Here is a 25,224-nt window from a genome sequence, read left to right on the forward strand (position 1 = left end):
TCATCGCCGTATTCCTAACACCTGCTCTGCGGGTTAGTGTTTAGTGGGCTCTTCGGTTTTTGTTTATTAAACATGAGGAGTTATATAGCCGGTAAGTTCCAAATTCAGACGGGAATCCAGGTTCCAAGTCTGAACTCCGAGCTCTTTCCCCTGCTAAACCATTCTGCTTTTCCCGGAGCCCTCATCCGCGGGACTTGGGAACCCTCTGGTAGGGCTGTCTGGTGGAGTCCCACAAATCTAAATGAATACAGGTGGGAAGAAGCTCTCTTGTTCTTATTTCTCTTCCTTTAAATACCTCAACATAGGACTTTTAAGTAATTTCCTGTCCACCTGACACTTCCCAATAAAATGACTTGAAAAGAACTGATTATCCAATAATGGATTCATAGACGATTAACAGCAGGAGGATTCCTGAGATCATTTTATATGGTATTTTTCAAAACTTAAAATAAATAGTGGAACCCTTGTCTTTAAGGGGAGCTCCAGGACAGAGACAAGAGTAAAGACAGGTTGTGCCGCTTAGATGTATGCTAAGGTGGGAGATGGGGTGGGTCCTTGGTCCTGTGCCCTTCCCTGGAGTTCTCACCTTCCCTGGAGTTCTCGCCTTCCTTGACGGTGTGGTTTATACATCCCTGATCTGTTCTCACCCCTCGTTGTAATCTGAAGAAACTGAGGCACAGAGGTGCTTAGTGATTCACAGAGGTGGTTGGATTAAGATGATGATGAAGCTTGTCGCCATGTATCTAAAGGTCCAATATTGTTTTAAGCACTGTTCTGCTTTTATTATAAAGAAAAAGCAAAGTACCTCTTCTTTCGAGTCGTGGGGTCAGCAAACTCTGACCTGCTTTTGTGCGGCCCTCTGAGCTACGAAAATGGTTCTTACTTTTTTAAACCATCGTTAAGATAAAATATAAGCAACGGCAACAACGAGAAACAGAGACTATGGGACAGAGAACGTATGCGCCCCTTTAGAAAGCCTAAAATATTTGCTGTCTGTCCGTTCACAGAAGATTGCCGACCCTGCTTTATTGGAGTCACTGCTGCTGACAATGTGGAAATACCAGAAGAATGTGGCTTTCTCTAAGTAACGTCAAAACATGGAAATTTAAAAACAAAGCCTGATTAATTGAGCATATTTATATCCCAATGCTTTTCAAACTTGTATTCCTCAAACGGACTTCTTTAAATTGTCCAACACATTTTCATCCTTCTCAAATACCGGGTTTTGGTGGAGGAGAGACTAGTAACTGAGTTCAAGTACACAGGAAACATTGCAGCCTGAGGGCTGCCTATAGTTGTGAGTTCTAGAAAATGAAAAAAAAGTGACATGCACATTTAAATACAAAATTAGGGCATTTTATAGGACCCCTCCCCGCAAAGGTTCCAAACAAGAGGAACAGGAGTATGAGTGATACAAACCCTTCCTGGTCACTTTGGGGCCGTACCTATGCCTGTCGGAGGGATTTTTATTGTCTTGAGCCTCTACCTTGGAGTTGAGCCTCTGTTTGTTTGTTTTTTTAATTTTTTGTTATTTTAAAATTTTTAAAATTTTTTTAATTTAAATTCAATTAACCAACATATAATACATCATTATTTTTTGATGTAATGTTCCTTTTGAAGCAGGGATCTGTAGAGAACATTTCCTAGCCTCATCTTTATCCCTTCATGCATTTCCCGGAAGCATCTGAGCTTTGTTGGAAAGCGGAATGAATGTTTTCTCCTGCGGAACATCACTCATGGGTTTAGATGACTAGAAAGCAGTGCCAGGTCTTTCGAGTAAAAGACCTAAGGGAAGATTTCTTGGTGAAACCCCAAGTGGACATGCCTGTGGAAAGCTCTCACCCCTGGGAGTCTTCAAAGAGAATTAAGTGGGTAAAGCCATAGGGCTCCCAGTTGTTGAGGTGAGGGTCATCTAGCGGCAGGGGACCCTTGGAATTGCCCCAGTTTGTTGGTTGTTTGTGATATTTGTTGTTTTCGTTGTCTTTGGCCCTCCATCTTTCACTTCTTGTGTGTGTGTGCCAGAAGGTGGGCAGGGGGAATAACAGGAGACAACAGATAAGAATACATTTGACCACTTGACAGCAGCCATGGGACAAAGCCTGGTCAGAGTAAAGTTTAAAATTGTTGGCCTAAGTCAGTGTTTAGAGTTAACTTTGAGTTGGGGTTGTCCTTGTATTCAATGTCATGGATTCTTGTGGTTAATTAAAAAGAAAGAAGGAAAGAAAGAAAGAAAGAAAGTTAGTTCTCTCCCAATTCATTACACCAATATCCTTTTGTGAATATTGGAGGGGGGGACTTGGGAGCTGCTGTCTCTGCAGCTTTTGTTTTGTATGTATTTAAGGACTAAATAAAAAGCAATTCCACCTCCTCTCCTTTGGTAAATCTCTCTTCTCCAAAGGCCCATTTTCTTCCAGTATAGACATACATTTTTAGTAAATAAAGGACTTACTGTGTGAACTTTTCCTTTGGCCGGCAAAATGATTATGAGCATAATCTGTTTCATTACAAGATACGTGATGTCAAAGCTTGGCAAATGTGCTGTTGAAGAAATGTATCATTTTATGTATAAGCTGAAATTTCAATAAGTAGCCATTTATCTCTCTATAGAGTGCTGTTCTTAGACGACAGAGTGCATTATTATGTTATTAGGGCTTTTTTTTTTGTAGTAATGTTCTTTTTTTGATCTATTACGAATTTCCTGGTGATTTCAGTAGTTTGGTAATATATTGTTCATCTTATAACAGGTATTGGTAATGTTGGGATGAAAACATTTATTCAAGAGGAAATAAAAGTCAAGGAAGCAGATAATCGACCAATTTATCAGCCTTAACAGACAATTTTTCTGATAAGGCCATGGTAGCCATAGTAAATTTACTTCTGATGGCTTGAGGGGACAGATTCTGTATGTTTTTTTGTAACATAAAGGTACGCGGAAGGGTGAAGGAACAAAGGAATCAATCCGTGGGCTGACCAGTAGCGTTTTGGTCTCTGGGTTGACCTTTTGGCCAGTGGATTCGTGCCGTATTTTGAACCGTCCCTTTCTTCCTAATTTGCCACATCGTACATGGCGATGAGTACATTTCTTGGTCTGGAGATTTTGAAGTTGCTCTAGAAATAGAAGCCTTCTCTTACCTCATGTCTTTCTCAAAATCTTTCATTTGCACAAAATTTGGTTAAAATCTAGAGGTAGGTCAAAATAACCGAACGGTCTGCTCACACTCCCTGCAGCCTCGGGACTTCACACTGAGCAGCAGGGCGGTCAGTTTTGTGCAGTAATAGCCAGCTTGGACAAAAGCTATAGCACTAACCAAGGCCATAGTTTAAAATCTGGGGGTGAGCAAATCCAGAAAAAAAAAAAAAGTCTTAGGCCTACATGTATATTAGTTTCCGGAGCTGCCTTAACGAGGTATCATGAACAGGGTGGCTACGGAAATTTATTGTCTCACTGTTCTAGACGCCAGAAGTCCGAGGTCAAGGTGCTGACAGAGACACAGGGAGGACACAGGAAGTTATCTGTTCCAGGCCTCTCTCTTCCTTGGCTGTGACAATGTCCCTCCAGTCTTCACTGCGCGCACGTCCGTCTCTGTGTCCGCGTTCCCCCCCCCCCCCACTTTTTTTTAAGGATTTTTATTTATTTATTCGACAGAGAGAGATCACAAGTGGGCAGAGAGGCAGGCAGAGAGAGGGGGAAACAGGCTCCCTGCTGAGCAGAGAGCCCGATGCGGGGCTCGATCCCAGGACCCTGAGATCATGACCTGAGCTAAAGGCAGAAGCTTAACCCACTGAGCCACCCAGGCGCCCCCCACGTTTCCCCTTTTTGTAAGGACACCAATCGTAGGAGATTAGCCTACTCTAATGACCTCATCTTAATTTGATTATCTGCAAAGGCCGTCTTCCCAAAGAAGGTCACAGTCACAGGTCCTGGAGATTGGACTTCACCGGCTTTTCACAGGGGCACAATTCAAGGCTTGACACTAGGTTTCATCCTTAGTTTGCATACAGTGTTAGTAAGCCAGGCGATTGTTACTACAACGATGGCAGACAAATAGCCACACATTTAGAAGGAAGGGACTCATCTCTGAGGGCGTATGTATTTTGAAATCCCAGCAAAATAAAATTTAAAATGTTGATTACTTGAAGGTCCTGGGGTACTTTTTGGTTACCTGAATAATTACTTTTTTGTCAAGCTACTTGAACTCTTAGATTTCTTGAAGATTTGGGTTTGAACCTCGCTTTGTCACTCATTAGGTGTGTATGTTGGGTAAGCCATTAACCTGTGGAATCTTGGTTTCCTGGTCTGTAGAATGAAGAGACTGTGGTCTACCGCATAAAATCACGTAAGGCTCACATTTGCTGATGAATAATTAGGCATCTACTAAAGCACCCTGTATATTTGTACTGCTTCATGCATGGTTGTTCTTTCATTCAACAGATGTTTGTTGGGAGGCTCCTGTGTTCCAAGGCTGGTTCTAGAATTCACTCGTTCCCTTCATGACAATTGCACCATGATTTAGTAGTAGAAGTACTGGCCTTTGGAGTGAGACATCTGAGCTCAAGTCCTATCTGTGTTGGTAAATCAGCCGTGGGGGACCATGGGCTAATCACTGGCCCTTCTAGACCTCTGCCTAGAGACTAGCCATATGGACTAAATCTCCAAGGCTTTTCCATCTCTAATTCAGACACAAAATCCAAATTTAGCAAATAGAGTTCTTAGTCTCTTACAGATTCATGATGCAGTCCGGGGAAGTTACCCTCTGTGATTTAGCTTTTCTTTCAGACGTGCGGGCAAGAGGACTAGTACTCTCTGTTTTCTGATCATAATAATAGTAACAAGGATAGCCATCCTTTACTGAGCTCTTGACACTGCACTAGATACCCCTCATAGATCCTTGCTTCCCCACAGAGGGTGCGTGTTTCTCCAGAGCGGGTGGGAATCCAGAGAGACGTAGTGCATCCCTGCAGAGAAGAAATTTTCCTCAGAGGCTTGTGAGCTACACCGCTGTGGTTTTACTAAGAACAAGCTAGGCCACAGTATAGAGCAGAATACGGGATTCACTTGAAATGTTGAGCCAAGAGTCGAAAGAGATTTGGGGTCTCCTGGAGGGGGCTTGAGCTTCAGTATCTCGTTTCCCTGGGCTGTTGTTCTGTGTTCTTGGCCACTAGGGAGACTGGTGCAAAAGTTTGCAAAACACACTCTTTTCCGTTTCATGTTTGACTCACAGGAGAGTAATAGGATTATCACTTGTGATTTTGAAAACCGTTCTCATTTCCAGTACTGACAAGGGCTGCCTTTCTGATTGTTAAGCGCATTCTTCCTCCTCATTCATACGTTTGACCAAGAGTTCACTGAGCACCTACTCTGTGCTCTGTACCATTCTAAGTGATGAGCACACGGCAGCGAACAGAATGAAGCCTGCTGTCTCGTGGAGCTTTTATTCTAATAAATGGTGATGTTGGACGGGAGACCTGAGGAACGAAAGGAGTTAGCCCTGTGGCTAATTGGGGGAAATTTTGCTATTCATTTATTATTTATTAGCAAGGCAGAGCAGTAGGAGATGAGGTGTGATACCGATTTCTAAAAGCTTACTGCAGCTGCTGGCTGAGCAGAATGGGGCAAGAATCAGAAGTAAGGAGACCTGCTGGAAGGACACTGCCGTGTCTGGTGAGGGATGGCAGTGCTGTACATCAGGGTGGGAATGGTAGACACGCTGAGAAGTGGCAAGGTTGGGGATGTATATGGAAAGTAGAACCGACGGAATCTGCAAATACATTTGATGATGGGTGTAAGAGAAAGGAAAGTGTCAAGGCAGACTGCGGGGGGGTTTTTGTTCGAAGCAATCATGGGAATAGAGGAGTTGCCCTTTGTGTTGAGATGGGTGAGGTTTTTTGTTCTTTGTTTTTTATTTTTATTTATTTATTTATTTATTTTTTTAAAGATTTTATTTATTTATTTGACAGAGAGAGATCACAAGTAGGCAGAGAGGCAGGCAGAGAGAGAGGGAAGCAGGCTCCCTGCCGAGCAGAAAGCCCGATGCGGGACTCGATCCCAGGACCCTGAGACCCTGAGATCATGACCTGAGCCAAAGGCAGCGGCTTAAACCACTGAGCCACCCAGGTGCCCTGTTCTTTGTTTTTTAAAGATTTTATGTATTTATTTGCCAGAGAGAGAGAGAGAGAGAGGAACACAAGCAGGGGGAAGCTGCAGGCAAAGGGAGAAGGAGGCTCCTGACTGAGCAGAGAGCCCCCATGCTGGACTTGATCCCAGGACGCTGGGATCATGACCTGAGCCAAAGGCAGACGCTTAATCGACGGAGCCACTCGGGCATCCCAAGAGATGGGCAGTTTGATGGAGGAGGTTGGGTAGCTTCTTGGTCACTGGAAGATCCGGCAACTTTATATAAGGATACTGAAACCCACTCAGATACTGTTGGCCACTCCCTTTGAAGATAAGGAGTGATGTGTTCATTTGTGTTACCTTTGTTTCCCTCGTGGACGTTTACAACAAACTTGGAACATACTGCTGTGTGCAAGATGTGTGGCTTGACCCAGGGGGCCTCTTGGTGCTCTCTCAGTCTGTGGGCTCTTATCCTCTCCAGACTTCCTCCCATTTTCCCCGTGCCCTCACGGCACCTTTTCCCCGGCTGGACTGGTGACGGGAGTCTGTCTGGTTGTCTTCTCTACCCTGGCAGTTAAGTAAGTAGCTCTTCTTAACTTTTCCTCTTGGGACTGCTGACAGCGGTTGGGCACCCTGGGCGCTGCGATATTTTGCTAACTGTGAACCCTGAGGTTCTGGCCCGGGGGCCAGTTGCCCACCCGTGTATTTTACTCATACCGTGGTCTTGGACCCCCGAACCCTTGAGAGGTCTCTTAGTGTGGGGGGACGTGCTGAAGCCTTCAGGCTTCAAAGGGACAATGTAAAAATTGGCAGGTTAAGACCGTCCTAAATGAGGGTACGTTTTCTGCTTCAAATCATCAGATTGGTTCGGGACAGCCTGATGTGCAGCATGCCAGACCTTTATGAAACATTACAGAGGTCACCGTTCTTGTCTTCCTGCTGCCTCTTCCCTCTTTTTTCTTCTGTGACTCACGTTAAGCCAATTGTAGAAGCCACCCTCTGGCTTCCGTGTTAAGTCCAGAGAGCGGAACCTGACCTCCAGCGGGCTCATCGGAGGGGAAGGACCTTTCTCTAGGTGGTAGGTGATTAAAAGTGAAAACCCAGAACCAGCCAGGTTTTCAGCCTCCAGGGGAAGGTGGCTTGAGAGGAGGAGACTAACCTCTGAGAAGAGATGAGAAGCAACAAGGAGAAAGAGAGAAAGAGCTAACATCTCCCAGATGCTAGCTCCATTGGGCCCCTCTCTGGGATTGGTATAGGGGCTGAGACCCTCACCTGTCACTTCATGCAGTCCTAGTGGTCACTACAACCACAACAGCCCTGATCCTCTGGGCAGAGCATCAAGCAGGAATACAAAAATGACCCAACTCGTGGTCCCACCTCAGGCATTCATGATCTAAAATGGTCTGATTTCAAAATGAGTGAGTATGGTAAGAAAACTGGTAAAATCTGCCCTTTAACAAATCAGTAGATGTTCTCTTTCTTTAATGTGGAGAATTAAGAATATTAAAACCGATTTATGAGATTAGTTTCGCTAACACGTGTCACCCGAATATTAGCTGAGTACGTGACAGGGCTATTTGCTGTCTGATCGTTTCATAAGAGCAAGCCCTCCCATACGTGAATTTCTGGTGTCATCTGCTAAAATCATCTTCATCCCTTCAAGCTCCATTTCCAAAGCCATCTCCACCATTTGGGTTGTTTTATGCACCCACAGCTCTTGCTTGCTTTGTGCTTCGGGTGCTTGGGCAGCTCTGGCTCCCTGATGATTACAAGCCTTTGGGTAAGAGCCTGCTATACCCTGAGGTTCCTGGTCACAGAGAACAGCTCCTTGAACATAGTAGATGCTCAGGAAATGTTTGTCGAATTAAGTCCGTTATTAGCTTTGGCTCTGTTCGTAGCTTCTATACAGATCTCCCCAACCTACTTTTTTACACACCACTTTTGTATAAAATTGCATGGGAAAGTTGGTTGTATGATTTGAGGTTGGTATTCCAGGTCCAAGTGATTAATAGTGATAGGGATGCGTGACCTTAAAATTAAATATAGATATTTAGCTATCGATGTGTGCTGGCTGGAAAGGAAGGACCCTTAGAAGATTCTTAGATGAAAATGAGCCAGACGGTTAGTTGGTAGGTACCAGTGAACACACCTGTTATCACAAGAAGATGTTGACTACCAGAGGACTGACCATGAGTCAACACCATCCCCGGCGAGTTCTGAGAATTTAAAACTTGTTCTCTTCAAACGCTGCTGGTTAGATTCACAGTGGACCAACTGGTGGGATGGGTTCAGGGTAGATTTAGAAACAGGGCTTTTAGATTTCCATCTCCACTTACTTTAACCTCAGCAAAAGGCATGAAAATTAATAGGTGTCTCTTTCTTGCATTTTTCCCCCCTCTTTTCGCCCCCTTCTTTCTGATGGAGGATTGAGTTGATTTGTCCAATTAAATGCATCTGATTAAAACTGTCAAACTGAAAAGGAAGTGAGCTGAAAAAAAAAAAATGCAGCAAGAGTTGTGAATATCGAGTTACCGATTTTCTGCTTGAGAACTGAATTACAAATAAATGTGTTAGGTAGTGGAATTTTGTTTTGTTTTTCCCAAAGGAGAAATATTCACCACATGGAAACAAAATTTATTCAGCATATTTTCGTTCCGTAATTGTACCATTTCTATTCTTAATTCTTTGAGTTTATGATTTAAAGTGAAAAACACCCAAACAGACTGTTGTGTAAAATTGACAGGAATGAGTGTGAACCTGGCTGTCAGAGACATAGGTTGTTGTAAAATTAGCAATGGAAATAGCTTCCTATTCTGGAGGTTAAAAATAATGTATTTAGAAGGAAGTTATTTACATTGGCTGTTTGGAGGCTTCCCCCAGAGCCTTAGTAGGGAAAGCTGTGAACTGCACAGTCGGTGTGCGCAGGAAGTGTTTCCGGGACCGCCGGCGGCGTGTGGGGTGCTCAGCTGTGAGGGGCCATGATGCTGAGCCCGTGACAGACAGGAAAATGGAGCTGTCTTGCTGCCCAGAGGCTTTTCGAAGGGTGAAAGGGAGTCAAAAGCCAAGCCCAGCTTGTTCCAAAAGTTTGTGGTGTCCCACAAAGTGCAGGGATGCTTTGTTTAGAGCTTCTCCAGTGAGACCATCTTTCCTCTAGAAGGTACTAGAAGTTCCTGCCCACCCCACTGAAGGGGAGCTCCCTGCAGCTGGACCAGTGCAGCCTTCAAGGACATCTCCTGCTTGAAATCGCAATGTGAAATACAGAGCAGCCCAGCAGAGGGAAGAGAATTCGTATTTGTGGGAGAAAAACCTCGTTGCTGCTGTTTTGTGAACTGAGAGCGTGTTTGTTTGAGCCTCTAAGGATGGTTCTGAAACCTGTGCAGGTCTCTGCTTCTCTTGCATTCATTTCTCTGAAAGCCTCCCCCACTTTTTGCTTGACTTCGGGTGATGCCAGAATAATTTCAAAAATGTTTCTCTTCGGGTTTCTGGTCTGGCTCCTCCTAGGCCGTGCATTAACATTATTTGGTCATTTATTACTTGAATAACCTCAGTTTTAGTAGCAGCATCTTCAGAAAGGCGATTAATAGAGTATTATCAGTTTTAAATGGACCTGAGTTTCCTTGCAGTCCAGAAGAGAGTGTGTCTCGGCCACGTCTGCAAAGAACCGAGGATTCGATGGTTGAGAAATATCCAGGTATTTTAGAGGACAGAAACGGGCCCATTTAAAGAAATGCTTTGCTTGTTTGGAGCTTCTGTTTTGAAAGAATTGGGAAAGTTGCTGGAAACGTAGCTATCACCTGTTTGTATCCTTCAAGAGGTTGGGATCTCCTTATCACTGCTTGATTGGATTAGAGTCTGAATGGATGTGCTCACCACCTCAGAACCTTTGGAAGGAGAATGTTCTTGCTCACGGAGGCTGAGGTAGGAAATTAAGCTTTGTCTTCGGGGCTTTGCCAGTAGATGTGCTGAATTCTTGAGGCATTTGAATCAATTTTTGACCAGGGCAACAAAGAAGCTGCCGGGAGGGAATGGAGAGATTAGAGTATGGAAATAATGGATATTTACCTCTTAATGGTGTATCTCAAGATAAGGACTGAGTACTGTCTTTATCTATGGGAATTCTCTTGGTCCCCTCTGTTTCGAGAGAGTGGAAGGGTGGATGACTGGGATGGGAGGGCAGCGGCTCCAAGTTCACTAGAAGTTGCCATCCAGGGGCTTCTGGCAGATGGCTCAATGGGACTGTGCAGAGAAGCACTGGCCAGATGTTGTGAGATTTGGGATCTTGGTTCTGGTATTAGCAGTAGGTCTTTGTTCCCAGCAGGTAGTCCCTCCGAGTATTCAACAGTCTCAGTAAAATGACAAGCCTTGGCCAAGTGGTTATGATTTTTTGTGGTTCTAAAAACCCTGGCTTTATGTACCTTGTTCTCCGGCACTTATCACATTGGTTCTAGACCAGTCTTGACTATCTAGAGCTACTCTCGTGAGACAAAACTATAACCCAGAACTATTTACTTTTGAATCATTTATTTTCCTATGTTTTTTTAGCGAGTGTCAATAAAGATCAGAGAAAGAGACTCTTGGAGGAGATAGACACCTGTTCTTAGTGTAGTGATTTTTAAATCCTTTACTTTTCTTACTATTTACAGGACAGTTCCCATGTGATTTTTCTGAAGGGTGGGATATTTAAACTGAAATCAGGAAAGGTGGTTTGCTAAAGGAACTTGAAATTAGCCCTATTGTTGAAATTGATGTTGACTGCTTGGTGTTTGGTAAAAAGCATCTCTTCGGGAAGCCACTCGGAGACGAGTAGTTCAGGGTCCTGCCGGTTTGAGCGAAGATGAAAAATGTTGAAATTGAGTGGAAAGAAGGAAATGTGGCAAATCACAAGGAACCAGACTGTTTTTAACAGAGAAAATTCAATTTTATCTGCCTTTTTCCAACAAGTTCCATTTGATATTTTACATTTTCTTGATAATTTAATAAAGAATCTCAGGAAGGAGTTGCAGAACTTTAGCTTAGGGAAAGAGAATTTGTCATTTGTGACATTTCTTCTCTAAATAGCATGGGAAGATCAATGTATTAGCTTGTAGCTCATGCATTACTAGTTCTAGCTACTTCTATTCAGAAAAGAAACAGCACGTTATAGAGAAAACTTGGCACAATGGGAAGTTTGGGCTCAGTCCCTGAACGTTCGCTGAACTCTCCTGGGTCCAGGCATTGTGCTAGCCACAGTGAAGGATGTGTGGGTGATACAGCTCATAGCTGCCTCCAAGGAACACCACCACTTACCTTCTAGAAGATGCCCTGATAATAGACAGGTAATTTAGAATGATACAGAATCAATAGAAACAAAACACGGGAATGTGGGCTCTGCATTCAGCAGATGCACAGAGTCTGGCTGCTTCTCACCATTGGCAGTCACCTTGAGCTGAACTTCACACTGTCCTCCTTCCCCTGGGTTCCAGCCTCGGAGCTGGTCTTCCTGCTTCCACCCTTGTGCCTACAGCCTCTTTTCCACACAGCAGCCAGAAGAGTCCTTTGAAAATGTAAGTCACATCATATCAAAGCCCTCTGTAGTTCCCAGTTTCACCAGATGCAAAAGACCTTTCAGCAGTTTACAGTGTTGCACGGGTCTGCTTGGCCTTGCTGCCTCTCCGCACACTCCCATCCACCCTCACTCTCCCCATCCCTCTTTCTTTCTCATGGTATTTTTCTGACTTCCTCTCCTACTGCTCTGACCCTTACATTCCACTCAGTCCACACTGGCCCCCTTGCTGTGTCACAAACACACCCAGCGTGTCCCCACATCAAGGACTTTACAGAGACTCCCTGTGCCTGGAACGTTCTCCCAGAGGTAGAACAGCTGCCCGAACGATTGCTCACTTCTTCCATCTTTGCTCGGATGTCCCCACCTCTATGAAGCTCCATTCTGGGCACCTCATTTAAGATTGAAACTCACCTCCTTCTCATTACCCCCAAACCTCCTTGTCCTGCTATGAATCTTGTTCCATAGCACTCATCACGCTCTGGCTTACTCTATGACTTACTAGTTTTTAAGTTTTGTGTGACATCTATCTTCTTCCACTGGGATGTGAGCTTCAAGAAGGCTGGATCTTTGTTTTGTTCAGTGTGGTCCAATCTAGAATGATCTAGAACAATGCCTGGCATGCTGTAGGTACTTCACAATTACTTGTTGAATAAGTGAATCAATGAATGAGAAGGAGAGATTCATTTTGAGAGTTCGGAGAGAATCACAAGGAAGAAACTTTTGAGGTAGGAAGTTGAAGGATAAGTAGACAGTCAGGTTTTCTGGAGGAAAAGAAGGACATGTCTGATAGAAGGACTATCTTGAGCAAAGGTAGAAAAATAACAGACCTCCCAGTGCTCTTGGCATGGCAGGAAGTCCCGACTGAGCAGTGCTTGAGGGGCAGTCAGAATGGTGGTCGTGGTGGATAGATCGTTAAAGGGGACTCTTAGTAGAGTAAGGGAACAAATTCCTAATCATTGCCTGTGTCAGGATGGCAGGCATGTTGGTAATTGCAAGCCAGGGCTCTCAAAGAAGAAAGTGCATCATGTGGGCAACGTCGTCACTTTAAGGAATCAGTAATGTGAATGGTGTTTGCTAACGAGGTCTGATTTTTGTAGAGAACCTGAGGATCTGCAGATCACAGTCACGTGCTTTGTGGTTTAAACTTCCTAACAACTGGGTGAAGTTGCAATATATAACAGCAGGTATTATTTACATTTTTGGATGAACTTTTCAAAAAAAAAAAAAAAAATCAGTTGCGTCTTCTGTCGAACCAGCTAAGCGATCTGCCTGAGGTCATGGAATCCGAAAGCAGGGAAGCGAGCTTCCCACTGTCTTGTACCTCACAGACAACATTTTCCCACCCTGCCAGGCTGCCTCTCTAGTTGTGATGGGACACTAAAGAGATCATGCTGGTGTTTTTTTACAAGGGAGCAAGCTTCTCTCCGTTTCCCCCACCACTGAGAATAGCAGCCTCTCCATGCAGTTCCTTTTTTACCAGATGCATTTTTCTCCCCAGCCCCCCCTCCATTTCAGCTTGTCTGCTGTAATTATAGAAAGATGAATATGTTTCGTAGGTGGGTGTGTTTTTACCTTTGCCTGTTTAGTATTTTACCTTCTTTCAGGAGAATGCCAAGACTGTCTGACTCAGCACCTGACATTCTAGTAAGGTCGTTGCTGCCTTTCTTGTGGTTCTTGGGGGGGTGGGGGGGGAGGGGACGAGGAGGCATGTCAGCAACTCCGTCTGAATGTCTTCAGACTTGCTCGGTGCTCACTGGGGAGTAAACCTGATCTTCTTAATTCCCCCAGATGTTAGTAGGCTGGAAGAGGCGGAGGGAGAGCTCAGTGAAGGAGAGCACTGGTATGGAAACTCTTCAGAGACTCCGTCAGAAGCATCCTATGGAGAAGTCCAGGAGAACTATAAGTTGTCCCTGGAGGACCGGATCCGGGAGCAGTCCACTTCCCCCGACACCTCCTTGGGCAGCGCGACCCCCAGCAGTCACACGTTGGAGCTGGTGGGACTTGACGGTGAGGTCCTGCGAGACTCACTGCAGTGTCAAGACCACCTCTCCCCTGGCGTGTCTTCTTTGTGTGAAGATGACCCCCCAGGCTCCACGAAGCCCTTGAGCAGCAACCTGAGGCGGCTGCTGGAGGCCGGCTCCCTCAAACTCGATGCCACAGCCACGGCCAATGGCAGGGTGGAGTCCCCGGTAAACGTGGGCTCGAATCTCTCCTTTTCCCCGCCGTCCCACCATGCCCAACAGCTCAGTGTTCTTGCCAGGAAGTTGGCTGAGAAGCAGGAACAGAATGACCAATACACTCCAAGTAACCGTTTTATATGGAATCAAGGTAAGTGGTTGTCCAGCTCAACCACCACCTGCGGCTTGTCCCCGGATTCGGCCATCCTAAAACTGAAAGCTGCAGCCAATGCCGTTCTGCAGGACAAATCTCTCACCAGGACTGAGGAGACCATGCGATTCGAGTCCTTTTCCTCCCCTTTTAGCTCCCAGTCTGCCAGCTCCACCTTGGCAGCCTTATCCAAGAAAGTCAGTGAGAGAAGCTTGACTCCTGGTCAGGAGCACACACCTCCCGCCAGCTCCTTCCTTTCCCTGGCTTCCATGACCTCCTCGGCCGCCCTTCTGAAAGAGGTGGCCGCAAGGGCTGCGGGGAGTCTTCTGGCTGAGAAATCGTCACTGGTGCCTGAGGACCCTCTACCGCCACCGCCTTCCGAGAAGAAGCAAGAAAAAGTCACCCCGCCCCCTCCGCCACCGCCCCCACCGCCCCCGCCACCACCGCCACAGTCCTTGGAGTTATTGTTACTCCCCGTTCCTAAGGGAAGAGTTTCTAAACCCTCCAATTCAGGTACGGAATCTTTTATTTCAACCATCGTGTAAGTTGTTTTTTTTTTTTCTTTTTTTTACTGTAAATTGCCATGTCTTCTTCACTGCTTTATTCGGTTGGGCTTCCCGTCTGATCTGAGGCAGGAATAAAAAAGCAGGAGCACAAGAAAATACTTTAAGTAAGCAGTGTAGTGGGCTTTCATGTATGTATTATACAAAGACTTCACAAATAGCTTCATTTTTGAAAGGTAATGAATAATCTTAGAGACGTGCAGTACTCCTCCCTTTCATATAAATGATCTTTTTTTTTTTTTTTCTTACCAAGTGCAGGCCAGGTCCATACGAGACATATTTAATGGGAGAAGATCAAAGCATCTTTGTCATGGAGTGCATGGCATCACTGAACATAGGGGGAGAAAAAAAAAACTCGCTGCTTTTGAAACAGTGGACAAGGGAGAGCCCACCCTCCTGCTGCCTCCCATCACAAATGGACTTTTGTATACAGTAACTACTCCGCCCTAATTTATCACACTATACACTTTTATGTTAGCATTTTTATTATTTATTTGTGCAGAATTTAAGCCTTTCCCACTTACCCTGTTCTTCTGTAATTTCTTGTCATAGAAGAACTGTAAAGAATATTGTCATTCAGACATAATCAAAGCATTTCCTGCAAATGCTTTTTTTTTTTAATTCAAATCCAATCAGATTCTGAAGGGATGTGCATGTGGAAAATTTGAATCATAAGTTTTTGTGTGTGTGTGTGTGAGAGCAGTCTTTCCAAAGGAGAAGTCGCTTGTCTTGTGGAGCCTTGACATTCACAAGTTGTTCATCCGAGGGAGGGATTTTAGTCACTTGAGTTCTCACAGTGGAAGCATCACTTCTTGTCCCGGTTTGTTTTTAAATTGTGTGTATGATAAATTCATGGTACCGGGATGGATGTATGGAGCTTCACATGTCTCCCAAGGATATCCTGTCAGACTGGAACAGGAAGTAGGCTATGTGTGTCCTCGTCGGTATAAACACTGCCATTGTGTGTGTCTAGCCAACTTTTGATTATTTGCAGCCACATTGATGAAGAGTGCTTAGAATGGCAAATAATTGAACGATCGCAGCTAGCATCAATTTGACGCACTTATGACTAATTTCCATTCAAATTGCTGAGTGGGCTATATGCGGTAATTCTAATTATTTTAAAACTTGTGTAAACAGCAGAATAGAACTAGGAAAATGGATATCTGGAACTTTTATGACTCTGAATGACCCAAACCATTCACTCCAGAGTTTCTGAAGTGTCGGTAAAATCCTAAAATGTTTATCAATTCTGAGTTTCATGTCTCCTCACTTCTTACCTGCCATCTGGTGAGATAAAGAGAGGAATGGCTAAAATTAGGAAACCAGGAGAAGAGCAAAGGAAGCTGAGTAATTTTGCAATGGAATAAATCACTCCTCATTTAGAGAAATTTCATTTAAGCATAGCAGCAGAGAGAGAGGTATGGCTATATGTAACATGTAATTGTATAAATATTCTTCATACGTGGTTGTGGAATGAATGTGTTTATGATGTTTACACTATAAATTCATGTAGACATTAGTTACTTGGAAAAGGTTATACAAAATTAATAATCAGTGTTAGTTGGCTGAAGACTCAGAAAGAGCTAATTGATAAAACTATGGCTCCTGATGTAAATTGTAGCAGCTTTATCACTGTGAAGTGTCTTGGGTATAACGAGCAGTAGAGGTGAAGTATAATTTTTTTTTTCTACTCAAGTGCTTAGATGCATGTAAAGATGTAAAAGAGGTCATGAACTTCCAGTGCACAGGAGACTTTTTGCCTGTTTTATTGTAGGATATACACCCAAGGGAAAAGATATCTTCCCTTTATGGTTTAAATGCACTTAATTCACACCAACATCTCAAAGAGCTTCTAAGCAGATTTTACGTGGACCTACCAACAATCATTTTTTTCTTTTCCTTTTACTAAATTTCTTCTACTGCCGAAATCCTTACTATTTTAATCGAGTATTCACAAATTGAAAGATGGGGTGGGGGGAAGGAACTCCCTGGATTGTGTCTCTGCAACCCCCTGCTGACTGACTGGTACCCGGGGCCCCCCGTTCTCCACGTGCCCCTCGGCACCATCCGAGCTCTGCTGAAGCAGCCCCACTGACGAGTCACTCATTTTGTAAAGCTCACACACGCAGGAGCAGCACTGTGAGGACAGACACGAGGGCTCTTGACATAGTCCCTCGAAAAATGATCGGTGTGTCCATGGGATACATCCTAAATTCCAGTTCTCTGTCTGACCGTGTGGGTTGGCGGTCAGGGAAGGGGAGTCTCTGTGCACCTCTCGGTTAAAACCAATGTCGTCCCTTCATGGCATGCTGGCTGGACGATGGGTTAAGAAGGAGTTGATGAACTATTCCATTCTGTTATTTTTCTTCATTTTGTGGAGCGATGGTTTGGTTGCTGTTACCAATTTTTGAATCTGAGGAGTGGAAGGGAAAGGTGGCTCTTCCCCATCTGCCCTCTGCCCCCCTGCTTCCCTTTCTACACACTGTACTGTTGGTTTCAGGGCAATCCAGGGCTAGGTTCAGATGTAATTTGAATCTAGATGTCATTCTTTACCAAGAAAGCATGATGAGAATGTGGTGAGAGCTGTCACCCACGTTTCTGAACATTTCTCTCTTTGTTTTTTGTTTTCTTTACCTTAGAAAGAAATCTTAGTTGAATTCACAATAGATAGGTAGGCTGGCTTCTTGCAGCAGGGAAGGATGTCTGTTGCCTAATCATTTAAATAAGCAAATAATAACCTGCAAAAAAAGATCCTTAAAGATAACAACACACCATCCTGGTTTCAAGCAGTGCTTATATTTAAAACTGTTTCCCAAAATGTTGCAAAAAGGGCATAGAAAGTAGATTCTGGAGTTACAAAGAGAGATGTGCTAGAAAAGCCAATCCTGTATTGAGTAATTTAGACACCAGCATTTCTTTGACCTTCTTTAGGTCAAGGGAAGTCCAAACCATGGGGGAAAAAAAAGTGTCTTTTAGGTCTGACCTTATTCCTCTTTTTTGAACAGGATTCAGTTGTTGCCAGGTCATGGTGTATTTAATTCCTTTAAAGAGCCCACCACTCGGTAGCCTTTCCCCCCCCTGCAAGAGAGACGTGACACTTGAGGAGGAGGTTTCTTTCATGTGACCCCGCGCCCCAGCACATGCTGCACTGTTCCTCTGAAAGGGGACACGAGAGAGAGAAGATTATGTCCGTTTGCTATAAAGATAAATGTCACACATTGACTCAATTCTCTTTGAAGCTACTGTTGGTTGCCTCTCAGAATAAAATAAATGGTTTTTATTTTAAAGACAAAGTTTCTTGTAAACAGCCACCAAGATTCCCAGGATGCCAGACTTCTAGTTAAAAGAAATAACAAGGAGAGTTTTGGAGAGAGAGTTTCCAAAACATCTTATTTTACTGAATAAAATTTAAATATGCTTAGAAGCAAGCTGGTGTCATACCACTGAAGGCTAAGAATAGTTCCTGGGTCAATAGAGAGAGAGAAATGTTCTGGGTACTGTTTTCTTTCGTATTTATGTGATGTTATTAAAATTTATTGCAAAGCCATAGAAAGTCCAGAAAGTGAGGTAACCTCCTCCTCTACCCCCATTAGGTCCATGGTTTTTAGAGCCATAATCTGGGGATGATCACAAGACAGGAACGTCTTAGAAAATTCACTTTTTTTTAAAAAATATTTTTTATTTATTTATCTGACAGATAGATCACAAGTAGGCAGAGAGGCAGGAAAAGAGAGAGAAGGAAGCAGGCTCCCCACCCAGCAGAGAGCCCCATGCGGGGCTCCATCCCAGGACCCTGGAATCATGACCCGAGCCGAAGGCAGAGGCTTTAACCCACTGAGCCACCCAGGCGCCCCGAAAATTCACTTTTTAATCAAGATTCAGAACTATCTGTCACTGACCTCAATTATATTTCCCCAGCGGTTTAAACTCAGACTGCTTCTGGTCTTGATAATCCAAATATCTAAAACTTCTTAGTTTTCTTGAATACTTAGCAATCGTTACAGTATGCATTAGTAACATCCAAGTCAATAACAGCAGATAAAGCCAGTGATATCCATTGCCAGCATAGTTTTTTACACCTGAAGTAGCATTTGAGAGACATGCCCATGAAATTCTATTAAAAGATACTAATTCCGTTTATATTGTTAGAAAGGAGGATAGGTCATCCTGCACAGATGTGCACTGGTGGGTTGGTAGGCCTGGAGTGGAGTTGGTGATGAGGGTTATGCATACCCAGGGTCACCTGGAGTCTTGAATTCCTTTGATGTATTTAGTAAGGTGTGTATGCAGATACTATCCGCAAACTACTTGCAAATTAGCTCGATTTTCTGCAAATTGCCACATCACATCTAACAAGAAAATTTTGATTTCAAGGCATACAAAACAGTTGCATTGGTTTTAAAAATTCCTACCTTGAGTTAAAGCAAGTCATTAATGAAAGCCTCCATGATATTTTCCCCCAAATATGTGTTGTTACTGCTTTATGAATTATATGTAACAACAGCGTAGAACACCAAACCAGAAGTGAATATATTGGCTCTAATCCCAACCCTGCCACTAACTAGCAGAGAGATTTTCAGCCTATACCTCAGTTCGCCTTCTCATCTATAAACTGAGCTTGTTGGGAATTATCTCCAAGATTCCTTCCTCTGTTAAGATTCCTTGCTTTTCCTTTCGTATTCTTGAACTCTGTCAACTCAAACATGTTTTTTTTTTTCTATATTTTGCATTAACTGTCTTGCTTCTTAAAATTCACCCTCAACTCTCCCACAAGATTATCTCTGCCTTGGGCAGATCTTGTCCATTGTAAATAGTTTAAACACTTACCATTATACCTTACTAATGGTGTAGTCATACTGCATGCATTTTAAATATCAGCTGCTCCAAATTCATTTTGGAAATAAGTAAGATGTAAGTACATGAACATCTCTCCACACCCATTCATTTGAGACATGTATAGGCGTGCTACGTGAAAAGCATGCACTCTTGGGCTGACATTTCGTCTACTGGGACTTGCTGGCAGCTTCCTGTACCTTTTTCTTCCATTTCCAGCACTCATTTCACTTTTTGATACTTTCTTGACCCAGCCTTCTCCAGTTACTCTCATTACAGTCCAACACACATTTATTGACCTGTATATCATACCTTGCACGGTCTGGGTGCTGGAGACACACAGGTAGAGACCTCTAGCCTTGCCCCAGCCGATCCCCACTCCCCTCCTCCTCCCTTTCTGTCTTTTCTGCCTCTCTTTATTGTTGAGCTGAATTTTACCATCAGAGTTCTGCCTAGGCTGAGCTGGACCCTACCTGCGTAGCGTAGTGGACTCCTGCTCCGTTATTTTCTCCAGGCTTCGGTGACAAACCACCCTTTTGGGCCAGGCCCTGAGCTCTGTATTTATGTGGCGTCAGTTCTTTAAATTTACGTCTGCTCTCCTGGTGAGTTTTCCTGCTTTGGAAGGTACGACTAGAGCCTATCATCACTACTGCTATTGCAACAGCTACTACCAGTAGCTTTCATTTACTGTGTGACAGGCATTTTACACACATTCATTATCTCTCTTATTCCAATCATACTGTTGTAAGGAGAACATGTTTCTCTGAAGAGGCAAAGTAGCAACTTTGTCTAAATGTCTGTTAGCATTTGGTGGGATTTAGTTTTGTTTGTGGTGGTATTAACCAGCTAGTGATATATTTAGGGGAATTTGTTTATGAGACAGTGTTAAACTAGGTGAAATAATGAACATGTCGATCCTACTGCTCTAAGAATGTGTGGTACAGTCTGAGGAAGTGGTCATATTTCCTTAGGCTCTAAATTTGAGTGAAATTTACAGCTGTCAGTTCCTTGAAAATAGTTTGGCATCCAAACTAGAATACGTCCTTACTTCCTCCCTTAGACAGGGAAGGCATCTTACTAAAATATCGAAAAATATTTAATAAATAAAAATGCAAATGTTACCAGGGGAGGTTAATGGCCAACTTCGAAAATTGATCCTTGTGTTATGGTTATTTTTATCATTTGGCTTCTGTCTTCTTCCTTTCCTCCCAGATCAGTTAAAAATTTCAAACCATTCTAAAAGTCTAGCCCTTTTGACATATATCTTGTTGTCAGTTTCTCTTCATTATGACTGTTCTAATTTTTTCCCCAGTCAACCCAAGGGCATCCTGATTTGTACACAATTCGTGTGTCTTTTGGTATTAATTAAAACTAGGGAAGCATAGCTCCAAAATAAAATAGATTTATATAGGAGATGCTAATATGCAGGATTTAATGTAGTGTGCTCTGTAATACACACTAGGGGTGGGGGGTGTTAGGAAAAAAAAGGAAGCTATTGGTCATATTAAGCAAAGTAGGGTGTCCAGGGGGCCCTGGCCACGTTCCTTTTGTCAGTTAATGTCTTTTTATTGCCTTCCTGTGATGGGTCATGAAACCTCAGGTCAATGGAGGACATCTCCATTTTTCTCTGTTCTCCCAGACAATTCTGTAAAATTAGGCAGTTTGTGGGTTAGATACTGGGAAAATGGGGATTAGTGGCAGCCTGTTTGTGTATACTGTTTTGATGTTCTTACAACCCCAAATGGACATCATTATCATTTTTTTCCCTCGGGTTTATGACAATAATCTCACCTAGAGGCCTGGTTCAGCCTTTTCTCTCAAATCTGTTGTTCGGTGTTAGTCTTTGTGATCAAGATACCAGAGTGGAAGAAATGACAATGAAAGACAGAAAATGAGAGGCCAAATTAGGGATAGGACTCCAGGTCAGCAGAGGCAATCAACAAAAAACAGCAAGAAAGCGAAAGGCAGGTTAAAAAAAAACAAAAAAAACAAAAAAAGCAAAAACAAAACAACAACTCCAAAAAACAAAACCAAAAACAAGCATGTTTATAGGCCTCTACAAAGTGTGCTTGTCCTAGAGTTAAAGAACCCTCAATCCCATCCCATCCCCCAATCAGAAAAGGAAATGCTTGTGACAGAAACGTCACAAGCAGAATTTCCAGACTTGAAGGCATATTTTTAGCAGATTTTTTTTTCAGGTTGCTTGGTTAGGGTAAACAATATTGCTTATTATACCTGTCAGAGTAAAACAGAATTTTTGGAATGCCCTAAGCATATTCCAGAATGCTTCTGTTCCATCCATGGTAAGTGGTCCTTTGCATACAAAGACTAGGTTGACTTAATGAATAAGCCATGAATAAATAATATGATTTTAAAGTTTACACTTGAGAATATACCCTTTTAAAATTATAAAAGTAATATGGGCATGAAAAAAATCTAGTGTCTGTAGAAGAATCTAAAATAAAAACAAAAGTTTCCCTCTCTGACCCCTTCCTTTTAATCCACAGTTCTTCAAAGGTAACTGCTTACTGGTTCCTTCTGCACCATTTTCATACAAATAAGAGGATATCATTTTTTCATTTGTTTCATTTACTCATCCCATTCTTTCTACTCCCTGTCTCTTTTTACCCAAGCGTTTAAAACCAAATCCCAGATCTGGTATCCATTGCCTGTACTACCTTGTATATTATCAAAAAAAAAAAAAAAAAAAAAAACAACAAAACCACAGTAACTGTTATCACATCTAAGGGGGATCAACAATGATTTCATGATTTTATGGAGTGCCTGGGTTACAATCAGTGTTCCTTCAGTTATCTCAGAAGTGTCTTTTTGTAATTGCTTTGTTTGAGTCAGGATCAAAGTCAGCTTCACACCTTGTATTTGTTTGATGTGTCTCTATAACCGGGTCCCTTTCCCCAGCGCCATGTCCTTGAAGAGACTGTCATCTGTCCTGTAGAATTTCCCATGTTGTGTATTTGGCTGATTCTGTCCCCTTGGGCATGTGGGTTTACTGCGTTGTTGCTCTTTTAACCACCTGTGTTTCTGGTAAACTTCTAGCTAATTAGAGGCTTGATTACATTTTTTGTAGGAATATTTCATAGGTGGCTTATCAGAAGGTCTGCAATGTCTGTCCCTTCTCAGTGATGTTAAACTCCATGAGTGGCTTTAGGTGTTGTCAGCTTGACCCATCCTTTATAAAGTTTCCTGTCAACCTGTCACCTCACTGTATTAGCAACCATTGATTCTCATTTTTTAGAAAACAAAAATAGAATCAGCCTAGACATATAGGTTCCTATCTTGCTTTATCCACTAACTCTAGTATCTTGGACCTGTTCCTATGTCAGCATCTACAGATCTAGTTCGTTTTAAAGGATGGCTTCATATATGTTATTTTACATATTCCGACTTATTTAATCAGTTTGGAAATATTTCTGATCCCTCATCTTTCTGATGAAGAAAGGAAAGTCTGAGTCTTCAACTCTCTTTGTTTTAATTTTCTGTATCCCCTGCTTGCAGAAGCAGTGTGGCACTGAGCTTTGGAACATGGTAGACCAGAGGGGTAGTAACACAATGTCCCCATGGAGAGCCTTTCCTGGGGGCAGGCAGGAGAGCGTTATCTTAGCTTTCCTTGGAGGAAGTAGCTGGTTTATTTGCGTTCCTAAAAAACAGAAGCATTTGTGACTGCCCTGTTGTAGCTCTTCCCCAAGCGGGTGGTGGGGCCCGGGGCAGAGGAAGGTGGTGGATCTTGTTAGTGACAACCACAGGAATAGAAATAAGTGGGCGAAAAACCCGGACCTTAAGACCCGTTGATGGTCAGATTGGAAGTAGCGTTTGGGCAAGACATAACTAAACAAGCCGACGGTGGGATCCTAAAATTTGTCTCCCCTGGAGTTCGGTTTGTGAGGTTTATGATAGCTGTTTGGTTTTCAGTGTGGTGCCGTGCATTATTGCCTGTCCCATTTGATTTGTCTTTATTTCTTGCTGTTTCCTAAGTTTAGGAATTCAGATATGGCCTCAAGTCTGGAGGTTTCCTTCAGGAAAACAAAACTCCTGAAGTCAAGCTTTTCTGGGCTGAACGAGGCCAGGCCAGACAAAGCCCTTTTGCAGATGCCTTCCTAGGTCGGGGGGTGGGGTGGGGTGGGGTGGGGTGATGGCCTTTGAAAGTAAGACCGTCACACAGCAGCATGGTCAGATTTCGAAAGATGGAACCCACATGGAAGTATCGAGATGCACGTGGTGGGTTCCTACTTGAAGAAAAGTGGTGATAAACTTCCTCGTGGATAAAGTCTTGGAATTGCCCAGGAGAAACCCCAAATCATTTTTAGTGCCCTTTCTATTAGCGATGCATGTGAATTAGTGCCGGCTGCAGTGTACCTTTTTGTTTTCCTCAATTTTTCTCTCTTTCTCCCTCTTCCAAGCCTCAGAAGAGGAAAGCGGAAAGCCTTTCCAGTGTCCGATATGTGGTTTGGTTATCAAAAGGAAGAGTTACTGGAAGCGGCACATGGTGATCCACACAGGTTTAAAAAGTCATCAGTGTCCGCTCTGTCCATTCCGGTGTGCTCGCAAGGACAATCTCAAATCCCACATGAAGGTAAGCCACCTGCGGACGGGCCTCACGGAGAGACAGGCCCAGCCCGAGCTCTTGCACACAGTCCAGTGCAGGAGGCCTCTAGGCAGGAGAGGGGCCCTTGGTGGAGCCTGCAGAATGCAGTGCTCATTATCCCCATGTCAGGCAGCACCAAAGAAGCAGGTGGCAAAGCTTTTCCTTTGTAATGCTATTCCCGTCCTTTTTAAAGGCAAAAAGAAGCTTCTCTATCCAAAGAGTAGACATAAAGGAGGGCCCTTTCCTGTTGGGGAGCAGCAGCCTACCTTGGCCTTGCATGGCAACGCATGCTTAGGGCGCTGGGAGGAAGACTTGGGGAAGAGCAAGGAGCAGGAAAGACCAGTACAGGCCAGGCTGCTGCACCCATGCCTCAGAGAGGGGTCTGCCCTCTTCTGCTGTCACTTTACTCTCCAGCTTGCAGACCCACAGGAACACCCAGAGGTTCCTTGTAGGAGGGGTGAGGACCTTGAAAGACAACTGGGCTCTAGCTTTCGCCCTGTGTGAGGCGGGGGACTATTTCTGGCAAGACTGGGTCTTCCCAAGGGCTGTCCGTGTGTGTACTGTCTTAATTCCCAGGATCACACTTACCAAACATCTAAGGACATTGGTTTCAGTGTCTTATTAAAAACAACTCCATTTCCCTCTTATGTGAGATGGAGAAAACTTAGTCACCGCGAAGTCTTTTTGGCAGACTCCATTACTGATACAGGTTTTCTCTGAAATTCAAAGAAGAAAATCACGAGATCAAAAGAGCATGGGCTCTTGAATTTGATAGACCTGCATTTAAATCTTATTGTGCAGCTTAGCAGCTAAGTGGCCTTGAGCAAATGAACTTTAGGCTCTCAATTTTCTCATCTGTTCAACAAGAACGATGATGTTTGTCTGGAAGAGTTGTCACGAGTATTTAAGGGGATAATGTTAGCAAAGTATCTGACACAGGAAATGTTCAATAGTAGTTATTTAATTTCGATAACTGTCTTTGAACACTTTTATTTTCCCACTGATATTTTCAGTAAGGCTTGGCTGTCGACATTGTTTATAACGTTTTACTTTCCTGCCATAAGAAGTGTGGTGTATGTACGTACTTAAGATATTTCCTTTTTTCCCCAAAACCTTGTAGCCTAATCCATCTCACTAGATCAGTGATCACTGTTTAGAATTGTAGCTCTAAAAAAGTGATATCAGACAGAACACTCTCCTGATTTTAGGAGCTAGCTTAGAAGATTAAAAAGAA

General features: G+C 43.4%; 1 protein-coding gene across 9 annotated transcripts in view; it reads left to right on the top strand.

Annotated features, from left to right (window-relative positions):
- ZNF827 (zinc finger protein 827) overlaps positions 1–25,224 on the top strand; it is a 169,554-nt gene that overhangs the window by 17,492 nt on the left and 126,838 nt on the right. For 8 of the 9 annotated variants that reach the window (XM_045994052.1, XM_045994081.1, XM_045994062.1 and 5 more), the window contains exons 2-3: positions 13,449–14,501; positions 23,806–23,978. In XM_045994052.1, coding sequence (XP_045850008.1) covers positions 13,449–14,501; positions 23,806–23,978 — 1,226 coding nt within the window. The remainder of the gene's footprint in view (positions 1–13,448; positions 14,502–23,805; positions 23,979–25,224) is intronic. The other variant, XM_045994071.1, reaches the window with a different exon arrangement.

This window comes from Meles meles, chromosome 2 (genome assembly GCF_922984935.1).
Source record: "Meles meles chromosome 2, mMelMel3.1 paternal haplotype, whole genome shotgun sequence".
Taxonomy (NCBI): domain Eukaryota; kingdom Metazoa; phylum Chordata; class Mammalia; order Carnivora; family Mustelidae; genus Meles; species Meles meles.